The sequence below is a fragment of the Cololabis saira genome, chromosome 17, assembly GCF_033807715.1.
Source record: "Cololabis saira isolate AMF1-May2022 chromosome 17, fColSai1.1, whole genome shotgun sequence".
Taxonomy (NCBI): domain Eukaryota; kingdom Metazoa; phylum Chordata; class Actinopteri; order Beloniformes; family Belonidae; genus Cololabis; species Cololabis saira.
Window position 1 is genome coordinate 15,905,980 of NC_084603.1, and position 13,630 is coordinate 15,919,609.

At 41.7% G+C, this 13,630-nt stretch overlaps 1 protein-coding gene across 1 annotated transcript in view; it reads right to left on the reverse strand.

Moving 5' to 3' along the window:
- The window catches only part of LOC133463632 (serine/threonine-protein kinase 32C-like), a 209,542-nt gene that overhangs the window by 33,725 nt on the left and 162,187 nt on the right, over positions 1 to 13,630 (reverse strand). The window contains 4 exon segments of the mRNA XM_061745276.1: positions 2,003 to 2,119; positions 2,234 to 2,337; positions 4,321 to 4,410; positions 9,205 to 9,242. Coding sequence (XP_061601260.1) covers positions 2,003 to 2,119; positions 2,234 to 2,337; positions 4,321 to 4,410; positions 9,205 to 9,242 — 349 coding nt within the window.

Consider the following 13,630-nt stretch of genomic DNA (forward strand, 5'->3'; position numbering starts at 1 on the left):
TTAACTCTGCCGGCCGGAGCTTCCACCATTTTTCCGTAGCGGTGTATCACGTCATTCAAGCAGCCAATCAGCACAGAGCCTCATTATCATAGCCCCGCCCACTCAGAATCCTGCATAGATAATGAGGTGTTAAATACATGGTTTAGAGGCTGGATTTCTAAGTTTAAAATAGGGATTAAATGCCATAATAGGTCCCCTTGAAATCTTGGTGCTGACATGTACAGCTCTGCATCTCCAGCTTTTTTGGGGCCTATTTAGCTTTCCCTTTTTGGGCTCCTACATATAAACAGAATGCATGATTTGCAAATCTCATAAACTAATATTTTATTTCTAGTAGACCACAATACCTGTACTTTTAGAGCTCTGCATGTTCAGCCCCCTCCTACATCCAGGACCTACTATTCCCTACACTTCGCCTACTGATGGTCCCTCGTACCTGCGTACGAGATCGCTCCTTCCAAGCCGTCGCACTGAGGCTCTGGAACGATCTCCTGCCGTCTCTCTGCACTCCATCGATGCTTTTAAGAGCAAACTTAAAACCCACCTGTTTCTCCGAGCTTTTAAACATCAGCAGTGAGACGGTTGTTTTATGACCATCATGTGGATTTTATGTACAGGATCGTTTTATCTGTATCGTCTTGTTTCTATTGTATTTTTACATTTATTGTAGTGTTTTTATCCTTTGTGAAGCACCTTGTTCCATCGTCTGTGAAAGGTGCTCTAGAAATAAACTTTATTTACTTTAGTAAAATGAATAAGCATCAAGGTGGCCAGGCTTTTAGCCACACGCCTTTGTTCCCCTCACATGCAACATGGTGCAAAACAAAATTAAAGCTGCAAGCAGCGATGAACGGGCCCTCGCACTCATGGTCACTGCCCCCCATAAGCATATCAGAAATGACACCACCCACGACTCTTTATGTCAAACCATTCAAAAGTTATGCCAGAAAATAAAAACTATCAAATATTGACCAATCAGAAGAAGGGGCGGGGCTAATTCAGGCCAATGAAGGTCAAGTACTCAATACCGAGTCCGATGACACCACCCACGAGTCTCTATGTCAAACCATTCAAAAGTTATAGCAGAGAAAGGTTTTCTAGGGGGCGCTGTTGAGCCGTTAGGCCACGCCCATTTATACAAACCATTAAATATCAAATTTATCACCAGGCCTGGCTTGCATGCAACATTTGGTGACTTTTGGGGAACTATCAAATATGGACCAATCAATGAAGGGTGGGTGCGCTTTTTGGCGTCTAGCGTCGCCAAGGTAACACTTTTGAAAGAGAAAAGTAACGCGCGTCGTCGCAGGATGGAGACGCATATTTTGATATTTTGACACACCTGGGGGCACGTTACGGTTCGGGCCGTAATAACTGCCGAAGGAATGGCATAAATTGCCCCAAAATTGCACGATTAATTCAAAATGGCTGACTTCCTGTTGGGTTTCGGCCATGGCGTCAAGAGACTTTTCTTTAAGTTGTGACATGATACAGGTGTGTACCGATTTTCGTGCATTTACGTCAAACCGTATTGTGGGGCTTAAGGCACAAAGTTTTCTAGGGGGCGCTGTTGAGCCATTAGGCCACGCCCATTAATACAAACTATAAAATATCAAATTTTTCACCAGGTCTGACTTGCGTGCAAAATTTGGTGACTTTTGGGGCACGTTTAGGGGGAAAAAAGGCTCTCATTTCGTCACGAAAGAAAGAAAGAAAGAAAGAAAGAAAGAAAGAAAGAAAGAAAGAAAGAAAGAAAGAAAGAAAGAAAGAAAGAAAGAAAGAAAGAAAGAAAGAAAGAAAGAAAGAAAGAAAGAAAGAAAGAAATGAGCCTGAAAGAAAGAAAGAATAAAAAAATAAATAATTCCTACAGATACAATAGGGCCGTCGCATTGTAAGTGCTCAGGCCCTAATAAGACCCTTCATCTTGGTCTGTGCTCAGATTTATGCCCCTGTTTAAGGTCAGATGCTGCTTTATGGTCATGAAACACATGAAGTTGCTGACCTTCCTCAGCAGGGAGACCAGGTCCTTGGGCCAGGCCGGACTGTACTGGACACTGACGGTGCTGAACAGCTGGATCAGCGACTCCACAGAGTTGCTGGCGTGGATGTCGTACGGCCTCTGGTGGGGGGGGGGGGGGGACAAATACGGAGGAGAGGGAGTGAAAGAGATGCAGGTTGGAAAAAAAAAAAGATGATTGCAGTAAGAACCTTAGAGACACTAAAGAGGCCTCACCCATGCACGCAGCACCTCGAAGGCCGTCACCCCCAGGGACCACCAGTCCACCTCGAAGGCGTAGCCGGTACCGCCGCTCACGAAGGACTGGAAGATTTCTGGGGCTGGAAGGAAAGTTGATTTGGTCAATGAGAATTATGACTAAATATCGTCATCAATGAACCTTTATCAGCTGAGGAAAACGAGACGAGACAAAAATGCTGGTCATGTGTCGATAACGATAATTCAATATTTAATGCAATATTGTAGAGCAGGGGTCGGCAACCGAAAATGTTGAAAGAGCCTTATTGGACCTAAAACACAAAAAACAAATATGTCTGGAGCCGGAAAAAATTAAAAGTCTTGGTGAAATGGTGAAAGGCGAAATGTCGAGAAAAATGTCAAAATGTTGAGAAAAAAGTCAAAATGTCGAGAAAAAAGTCAACATTTTGAGAAAAAAGTCGAAGTGTCAAGAAAAAAATCAAAATGTCGAGAAAAAATTCAAAATATCGAGATTAATGTTGAAGTACAATTTCGAGAAGAAAGTCGAAATGTCGAGAAAAAAGTCGAAATGTCGAGATTAAAAAGGAAAGGAAAAAGGAAGAAAAAAGAGAAAAAAGAAGAAAAAAAGAAGAAAAAAAAAAAAAAAAGAAGAAAAAAAAGAGAAAAAAGGTCAAACCTTTTTTTTTAAATCTGCAGGAGCCACTAGGGCGCGGGTTGCCGACACTTGTTGTAGAGGAATAAAAAAACGAGACTAAAATGTAGATTACAAAACATTCATTTTTTTTTCATTCATCAAACTTCATTTTCGTTGACCAAAACGACATGAAATGTTCCAACAAAGATCCTTAATCTCCATGTTTCCAGTAGTTTCCTCTGGTTTAGTTCTGCTGCTGGGTGACGTCACGTCCTCAATCAGATCCAGAAGATGCAGCTGCAGAGTTAGAGGCTGATGCCGTTAACGCAGAGCTCTAGGTTCACGTTATTAAAAACTGAGTTACATAGAGAAACGCAGGGATCTGCTCTGGGGCTGGAGAAGAAGAAGAAGAACCATCTTTGGTTTCACTTTCCTACATAGACGTGGAAAATAAAACCCAATGTGTCGTCGAAAAAGAAAAAGACGGGGAGAAATGCGGAAACATAAATATGTTGTAAACTCAAATTAGAGTCTTCTGTATCTGGAATGAATGTATTCTAGAGTCTATAAGGTAACTATAATATAATTAAAGCTGCAAGCAGCGATGAACGGGCACTCGCACCCTTGTGCACGTTCAGGCTGCAGTGGAAGCTTGTATGACTTGATGTAGATTCTTGAGGCCTGGACATTTAGTGGATGAAACCACCCACAACTCTCTATGTCAAACCATTCAAAAGTTATGCCAGAAAATAGGGACTATCAAATATCGACCAATCAGATGAAGGGTGGGCGCGCTTTTTGGCCTCTATCATCACCACGGTAACGCTTTTGACTGAGAAAAGTAATGCCCATCGTCGCAGGATGGAGACGCACATTTTGATGTATAACACACCTGGGTGCACGTTACGGTTCGGGCCGTATTAAAGGCCGAAGAAATGGCATAAATTGCGCCAAAATTACACGATTAATTCAAAATGGCCGACTTCCTGTTCGGTTTCGGCCATGGCGCCAAGAGACTTTTCTTTAAGTTGCGACATGATACAGGTGTGTACCGATTTTTGTGCATGTACGTCAAACCGTATCGTGGGGCTTGAGGCACAAAGTTTTCTAGGGGGCGCTGTTGAGCCATTAGGCCACGCCCATTAATGCAAACCATTAAATATCACATTTACCACCAGGCCTGGCTTGGTGCAAAATTTGGTGACTTTTGGGGCCACGTTTAGGGGGGAAAAAGACCCTCATTTCGTCGGAAGAAAAATAAAAACGAGAAAAAAGAAATGTCCTAAAGATACAATAGGGCCTTCGCACTGTCCTAATAATAAGATAACCTTGTTTGAATTGTAAAATAGGTTTGGCTGAATACAATCTTTGACTAAAACGAGACATCTTCTAGACTTCTTCTATCATTTACATCTCTCCGCTTGTTACACCTGGACACAAACCGGGGTTGGTATCCAACCTCCGATCTTACCCATATAAGGCTTGGTTCCGGCCAACGCCGTGGCTCGCTCGCCGTCCTTGATTATGGTGGCGATGTTGAAGTCCGTCAGGTGAGCGTGGCCTGAGGAGAAGAAAAAACACCGTCTCTGGTCAAAGGGAAAAGGAAAAGGGAGAAATAAACAAGGCATGACATTTCAGCGAGCCGGATCGATGCGGGCCTCATTATTTCCTGCATCAGCCAGACGTCCTCTGACCTCGTTACCGTAGCGACTCACGGGTGGGCTGCTGGATGGAGTCGCATCTCCCCGCTGCCTGATGGAATACTGTGACTGTTATGCCACTTCTATCCCAGGTAGAATGTGAAATTAAAAGGTTTATCTTTATTTTTCCACCTCTTTAACCCTTGTGCTGTTTCCGGGTCAAGGAAGGAGGAAGGGAAGAAGGAAGGAAGAAAAGAAGGAAGGAAGCGAGAAAGAAAATAAGGAAGGAAGGGAGAAAAGAAGGAAGGAAGGGGGAAAAGAAGGAAGGAAGGAAGGAAGGAAGGAAGGAAGGAAGGAAGGAAGGAAGGAAGGAAGGAAGGAAGGAAGGAAGGAAGGAAGGAAGGAAGGAAGGAAGGAAGGAAGGAAGGAAGGAAGGAAGGAAGGAAGGAAGGAAGGGGAAAAAAGAATGAAGGAAGGAAAGGAGAAAACTAGGAAAGAATGTATGAGGGGAGAAAAAAAGGAAGGAAGGAAAGAAGGAAGGAAGGGAAGAAAGAAGGAAGGAAAGAAGGGAAAAAATAAGGAAGGAAGGGAGGAAAGAAGGAAGGAAGGGAAACAAGAAGGAAGGGAGGGAGGAAAGAAGGAAGGAAGGGAGGAAAGAAGGAATGAAGGGAAAAAAGAAGGAAGGAAGGAAGGGAAAGAAGAAGGAAGGAAGGGAGGAAAGAAGGAAAGAAGGAAGGAAGGAAGGAAGGGAAACAAGAAGGAAGGAAGGGAGGAAAGAAGGAAGAAAGGGAGAAAAGAAGGAATGAAGGGAAAAAGAAGGAAGGAAGGAAGGAAGGGAAAGAAGAAGGAAGGAAGGGAGGAAAGAAGGAAGAAAGGGAGAAAAGAAGGAAGGAAGGGAGGAAAGAAGGAAGGAAGGGAGAAAAGAAGGAAGGAAGGAAAGAAGGGAAACAATAAGGAAGGAAGGGAGGAAAGAAGGAAGGAAGGGAAACAAGAAGGAAGGAAGGAAGGAAGGAAAGAAGGAAGGGAGGGAGAAAAGAAGGAAGGGAGGAAGGAAGGGAAAAAATAAGGAAGGAAGGAAAGAAGGAAGGAAGGGAGAAAAGAAGGAAGGAAGGAAGGAAGGAAGGGAAACAAGAAGGAAGGAAGGGAGGAAAGAAGGAAGGAGGGAAAGAAGGAGGGAAGGAAGGAAGGAAGGAAGGAAGGAAGGAAGGAAGGAAGGAAGGAAGGAAGGAAGGAAGGAAGGAAGGAAGGAAGGAAGGAAGGAAGGGAGGAAGGGAGGGAGGGAGGGAGGGAGGGAGGGAGGGAGGGAGGAAGGAAGGAAGGAAGGAAGGAAGGAAGGAAGGAAGGAAGGAAGGGAAACAAGAAGGAAGGAAGGGGGAAAAGAAGGAAGGGAGGAAAGGAGGAAAGAAGGAAGGAAGGGATAAAAGAATGAAGGAAGGAAGGGATAAAAGAATGAAGGAAGGGAGAAAAGAAAGAAGGGAAGAAGGAAGGAGAGAGCAGGAGGAAAGAAGGACAAGGGTTAACTCTCCGCCGGCCGTCGTGATGGCGTCGACCCCGTGATGGACAGATTTCCCCCGGCGGGTGGAGTTTCCAGGCGTTCCTGCCTCTGTTACACCTTTCTGCACCATTTCACCTCCGTTACTCCCTCCCCAGGCAGGAGAGCCGTTCAACACGACAGGCCTGCAGATTTTCATGGGCTTTTTTGTCCAATATCTCTCCTCTTGAAAACTCAAGAAGAAGAAGAAGATGTTGCTGCGGCTTCAGTCGGGAGAGAAAAACTCAAACTGAGAGTGAACAGCGGGAGCCTGTTTGCTTCTCCGGAGTAAAACAAATTTGGAGCAGATTGCAGTAAACATGCTTTGAGTTTGAGAAGATGAGAGCTCGTGGAAGTCTATTGTTTCCATGGAGACCATTCATCTCCTCTCAATGACGCCCGGGATAGCCGCCGCTGCTTTGTCCTCACAGACAGTGGCGCACTGATGGATTCAAAGAAATGAGAAAAGAAAAGAGTATTTTTGAACTAAGTGACTGCTGACTGATTGTTTTTACGTGAACGTATTGATCCTGGTGATCGGAGGCCTCGTCACATCCTCGAGTGGACTCGTCTCCACGTCAGCCGATGACGTCTTTGTTCAAATATTTCATTCACTTTGAGAAATTCATGAAGCATATAGTCAAGATAACGGGATACGTGACATGATGGCATTGTGTTAACACAGTGACATCAGCGTGATCAGAAGAGAAGCAGTTATAGACAGTCGAGATGAGATGGCATCCCCCCCTGAAATAAAAACGGTCCAAATCATCCCCCCTGTAAAACTGCCATCCCTCCTTTCCATCCCTTATGTCATTTCATCAATGAATGTGGTTTTACTGCTATTTCAACATTTAGAGTCATCACCAGAAAAATAACTTATTTGACAATTTTCACCTCTTTAACCCTTGTGCTGTCTTTGGGTCAAGGAAGGAGGAAGGGAAGAAAAGAAGGAAGGAAGGGATAAAAGAAGGAAGGAAGGGAAAAAAGAAGGAAGGAAGGAAGAAAAGAAGGAAGGAGGGGAAATAATAAGGAAGGAAGGGAAAAAAGAAGGAAGGAAGGAAGAAAAGAAGGAAGGAGGGGAAATAATAAGGAAGGAAGGGAAAAAAGAAGGAAGGAAGGGAAAAAAGAAGGAAGGAAGGGAAAAAAGAAGGAAGGAAGGGATAAAAGAAGAAATGAAGGGAGAAAAGAAGGAAGGAAGAAAAGAAGGAAGGAAGGGAAAAAAGAAGGAAGGAAGGGATAAAAGAAGGAAGGAAGGGAAAAAAGAAGGAAGGAAGGGAAAAAAGAAGGAAGGAAGGAAAGAAGGAAGGAGGGGAGGGAGAAAAAAAGGAAGGAAGGGAAATAATAAGGAAGGGAGGGAAAAAAGAAGGAAGGAAGGGAAAAAAGAAGGAAGGAAGGGATAAAAGAAGGAAGGAAGGGTGAAAAGAAGGAAGGAAGGAAAGAAGGAAGGAAGGAAAGAAGGAAGGAAGGGATAAAAGAAGGAAGGAAGGGATAAAAGAAGGAAGGAAGGAAAGAAGGAAGGAAGGGATAAAAGAAGGGGGAAAAGAAGGAAGGAATTTCTGCAGGTGTTTTGGTCAGTGCTATTATTTGTAATATATTATATTATTTGTAATCAGCACAAATTATCTGTCCCCATATGATAAAATCCACCATCCCCCCTGGTTTTTTTTTTACAACTCGAGTACTGGTTATAGACCTCAAACTTTCTGTATCTAAATGAAAATAAGACTGAAATCATAATGTTTGGATGTGCTCCAGCAGACTTGAGTCCCCTTACACCCAATATTAAGTCTTCTGTAAAGAATCTTGGGGGATATTTGATGACGATATTTGATCGCTGAGTCAGCTCAGTTGTAAAAAAACAGTTTTTATTATTTAAGGATTTTATCAAAAGTAAAAGGACTTTTGGAGACACTTGGAGACTGTAATCCCTGCTTTTATTAGCACCAGACTGGATTACTGCAGACTCTGGAATAACCTGACATTTCATGTCCGATCTGCACGATCACTTGAGGTTTTTAAATCAGCACCTTTTCTACCTGCTTTTTATTAGTTTTAGTGGATTTTGGAAACATTTTATTTCAAACATATTCAAATTTTTATTATTTTACTCTTCTTTTTTATTTATTTGTATTCTTGTATTTTGTACTCATCTTATTCTCTTTATTTTATCTTTGTAATATACTGTATGCATTTTATTCAGCAGTTTTTAACTGTACAGGACTGTCTCAGAAAATTAGAATATTGTGATAAAGTTCTTTATTTTCTGTAATGCAATTTAAAAAAAAATGTCATACATTCTGGATTCATTACAAATCAACTGAAATATTTCAAGCCTTTTATTATTTTAATATTGCTGATTATGGCTTACAGTTTAAGATTGAGATTCCCAGAATATTCAAATTATTTGAGATAGGACATTTGAGTTTTCTTAAGCTGTAAACCATGATCAGCAATATTAAAATAATAAAAGGCTTGCAATATTTCAGTTTATTTGTAATGAATCCAGAATGTATGACATTTTTGTTTTTGTAATTGCATTACAGAAAATCACAATATTTTAATTTTTCTGAGACAGTCCTGTACTGTATTACTTTTTATTCAGCAGTTTTTAACTGTACAGCACTTCGGTTGTTTTAAACTATAAACAAGGATTGAGTTGAGTTGAGTTGAGTCATTGCTGCCCATCGATCTGAGAAGGATGAAAAAACATTTCCAAACAATTGGAAGTCTATTCTGCACTAGGAAAGGTGTTCCCAGGGGGGGTGGACGTCAGCAAGTTCAGCTCAAACTGGGTAATAAACCATGGAGCCACATCTCAGACTCTGGGCTGGTTCTACAAAGCCAGCCGGTGACTGAAGCTTCTGTTGTTTCTTATGTTTGTTTCTTGTGAACAAACAACACAAACAATACAGGGGGATACTGCACGCATCACGGTCCGTCTGAGGTTTTATTTACCAGTTAGGACCAGATAATGTTGTATTTTCGTCCTCAGACAGCGAGGAGCTGCATTTCTAGTGGAAGTCAGACATGGTCTTTATGCAGACGGCCCAGACAATCACCGTCCGCCTCATTCAGTTCAGATGAAACAGATAAAACAGACGCTGTGTGCCATTAATTACTCATTTCCTTTTATCTACGTCTGCTGACCACCCGCACTGAAGCAAACGATTCATCTTCTTACCTTGTTCATCTAAGAGGATGTTGTCTGGCTTGACATCTCTACAAGAGACAAGAAAACATGTTATAGAAAACAAAAACAAGACAACAAGGCACGTAAACAACCGAAACACATTTGCATGGTCATGAACAAGTGATATAACCCTATATAAATATATAACCCTAACCCAAGTACCAATTCTTAACCAGTAGATTCATCCAAGCAGATAAGACAAAATCAGAGGTGGTAGGTCGAGGAAAGCCAGTGAGAAAGAAAGGAGCAAAGAGCAAAGCGCCAGATATGGGTAAAGCCCGAAGTCGCTCCTGAATGTTTGGCAAGAGCCATGAAGTTAAGCGGGATCAAAGACCAACACTGAACTCACGTTCCTCTTGTTGGACTATTCAATTCAATTCAATTTTATTTGTATAGCGTCTAATACAACAAAAGTTGTCTCCAGACGCTTTCCAGAGACCCATACCCAGAACATGACCCCCGAGCAATTATTACATGAACAATGGCAGGTAAAAACTCCTTAAGCCAAACAGTGACAAGGAAAAACTCCCCTTTAGGAGGGAAGAAACCTTGAGCAGGACCAGGCTCATAAGGGGGGACCCTCCTGCCGAGGGCCAGACTGGGGGTCGGGGACGGCAACAGCACAGCAGGCAGGTGGAAGCAGCAACGGGATGACCAGGGGTGGGGACCACAGGCCAGCACGCAGCTCCCGAAGCTCCGGCCCAATCAGCAAGTCCCACGTTGGTTCAGGGTTGGGGAAAGGTTGAGAAGGGGCAGGGCCAGGGAGAGGAGTCTTGACGGACAAATCTCTCCCCCGCCTGCCCGGGCCGTTACCCTGCCCCTCTCACTCCCACGCTGCAGGATCTGGTGTTGTGCATTCAGAGATGCTCTTCGCCACCGGCAGAGGATGCAGCACCATGTACAAAAGGGAAAAAAGAGAAGGGGGCAAGCACAAGAAACTACAGGAGCGATGGACAAAAATGATAGCTATGAGATTCTTATAATAAATAAAAATGGAAATGGAGAAGAGAGGAAGGGATGAGGAGAGGAGAAGAAGGGTGAGAGGCACCGCCCAGCGGATCATGTCGGTGCCCCCCTGCAGCATAGGCCTATAGCAGCATATCTACCGCAAAGCTATATTTGAGACTAACTAAGATAGTCTTGTTCTATAGCTGCAACTATGACTACTGACTCTAACACACTAGAGTTTACACTACCTAGAGATTTACCAACACCAGCTAGAGGTTTACTAAACACTAACTATAGGCTTTACTAAACAGAAAGGTTTTAAGTTTAGTTTTAAAGGTGGAGGTGGTGTCAGCCTCCTTAACCCAGATTGGAAGTTGGTTCCATAGTAATGGTGCCTGATAGCAGAACGCCCGCCCTCCAAATCTACATTTGGATACTCTAGGAACTACGAGTAAACCTGCCCTCAAGGGAACGGAGAGCTCTGCCAGGAACATAAGGCACTATCAGGGCTTGCAAATAATGTGCAGCTAAGCCGTTTTGGGCTTTATATGCAAGTAATACAATTTTAAATTGGATTCAGAATTTTACGGGTAGCCAATGGAGCGACGCCAACACTGGAGAGACGTGGTCTCTCCTGCTGATTCCTGTCAGCACTTGGGCTGCTGCATTCTGGATCAGCTGGAGCCTATTCAGCAAATTACTTGGACATCCTGCTAATAACACATTACAGTAATCTAGTCTAGAAGATACAAACGCATGACTAGTAGCTGATGTCTTATTGTTGGTGCGTGTTGCTCGCTGTGACATCTAATAACCGGAGGAAGTCCTGGACGGTAAGGCTGTAATCAATCATGGATAGTCCACGGTCCACCCGGGTCCCTCCCCGGATTACAGATTCTATCACATGAGATTTATTTCTTGGCTAAGAGAAAGAGATTTGGTGAAGTATCTTTTAAAGTGGCAGCACTTTGGTTTCCTGAAACAAGGATGGGAGCATTATTAGGGGGTGCAGGTCGGGTTATGGCGGAGGTTACGCGGTCCTCAGCTGCTCCGTATAGAAGCCTAAATCATCTTATATGAGACTTGTGCTTTATTTAAAAGGTGGTGGACGAAACAGTCAGAATATGTCGGCACATGAGGCCAAAAACCTCTGGAAACTCAATGTCGATGACTTCAGATCGACCGGCTACGTCACGTCCAGCGCTGCCAGAGAAATGTGTAAAAAGCGTTTGCATCACACTTCTGCGATAAACAGGAGAATCGAATCTCCTTAAAAAAAACACCCCCTGGAAGCATACACGGGTTTATTTGATATATGTGAGGTTTTTAGAAAAAGTTAGTTTGTGTCATGTGGTTCCAAGTTTTGAAAAGTAAATTTAACCAGCTTAGCATCGCCAGCGCTAACGGATGCTAATGGCTGACAGACGCCAAAGTGTCCACAGGTGTTTGCTTGATATTTGATCAATGGCTGCTGGGTTTTGAGTTATGGACGGCGCTTTTGTGTACTTTGACAGAAGTGTGGCAAACCATTGTCAGACAAAGCTAGCATTTCCACCTTTCAGAAATAGAAATAAGGGACGCCCCGATTTCAGCAGTGCAGGTGCCAAAAAAAGGGACATCCCCAAAACTTCTAAAATACATAGAAATGTATTTATTTTATATCAAAAACAAAATGGTTTGATTTAAAGTTTAAAGTGCTTTTATAGCATTGAACTTGCATGACTGTACAGACAGACAACCTTACTAGCAACTGAAATATCCTCCTATGCTACGTACGTCCACATCAGCCCAGATGTATAATATAGCCTACATGTGAAGAATATGGTGTAAAAGTTAATTTATTTCAATAATTCAACTAGAATATGGTGTAAAATTTAACTTATTTCAATAATTCAACTAGAATATGGTGTAAAAGTTAACTTATTTCAATAATTCAACTAGAATATGGTGTAGAAGTTAATTTATTTCAATAATTCAACTAGAATATGGTGTAAAATTTAACTTATTTCAATAATTCAACTAGAATATGGTGTAAAAGTTAACTTATTTCAATAATTCAACTAGAATATGGTGTAAAAGTTAATTTATATTCAACTTAAAAGGTGAAACTCATATATTACCTAGTCTCATTACATGCAAAGCAAGATATTTTAAGCCTTTATTTGTTATAAATTTGATGATTGAATTGTTTATTGATTTCATAATATATTCACATTTTTGGAGATTTTTTATTTGGGGTTTTCATAAACTGTGAGCCATAATCACCAAATTATAACAAATAAAGGCTTGAAATATCTCACTTTGAATGTAGTGGGAAATAATATGTGTTTCACCTTTAGTTGAAGTTTACTACGAATTAAGTTTTAGTATTGGTTCAATACGGAACGCAACTTTTAATTCCCAATTACGTAACAATTCCGTATTTCAAGGGACGGGTGGCAAGCCTAGACGAAGCAACGCTCGATAAAAGCTAACTGTGGTGCTGCAGTGGAAGCTGGGATTTCTCAAGCTTCTTCTTCTTCTCTGACTGAAGTGAAGTCTCCAGTGGGTTTCGCTGCCTTTGTCAGCTATGCAACAAGTATCTGTGGATGCAACTGAACTTTGAGTTGTGTTGATGACACATGTAGGACCAGATCAGACCTGCAGGGGGCGCCCTAGAGCAACAAAACACCTTTTCTTTCAGATAGATAGATAGATAGATAGATAGATAGATAGATAGATAGATAGATAGATAGATAGATAGATAGATAGATAGATAGATAGATAGATAGATAGATAGATAGATAGATAGATAGATAGATAGATAGATAGATAGATAGATAGATAGATAGATAGATAGATAGATAGATAGATAGATAGAAACTTTATTAATCCTTTGCAGGAAATTAAGGTGGTACATCAGCAGCAGCATCAGTGCATTTTTTCATGCATGCATTCAACACAAAAGATAAAAAACGGATCCAATAAAAAAACAGATCACTTAGAATTAAAATTAGATTTAAAATTAAAATTAAAATGCTGGTGTACTAAAGTGCTGAGTAATAAAGTGCTAAGAATAAAGTTTTAGTTTTAGTCTTTGGGTCCAGCTATCATTTTAGTTTTTATCAGTTTTAGTCACGTTCATTCTCCTTTTAGTCGTGTCAAGTTTCAGTCAACTAAAAGTCTGAACATTTTAGTCTTATTTTAGTCAGAATTGTCCATTTTAGTCTAGTTTTAGTCAAAGATTGTTTATTAATCCCAAGGGGAATTCAAAGTATTCAGCAGCTACTTAGTTGCCCCAAAAAAGCCGGTTAGTAGACAGAAAAGGTTTGTTTTCTCCTGCTGTTGGTAGAAGTCTCCGTACTGAAGGTGTTGACCAATTGTTCTCCAAACTGTTTCAAGTTGTCACAGCGTTTGGCGATCTGTAAAAGTTTAAAAGCGCAGCGTGTGTAGATGAGAGAGTCTGCAAGAGGTGTTTGTCGGCTGATCC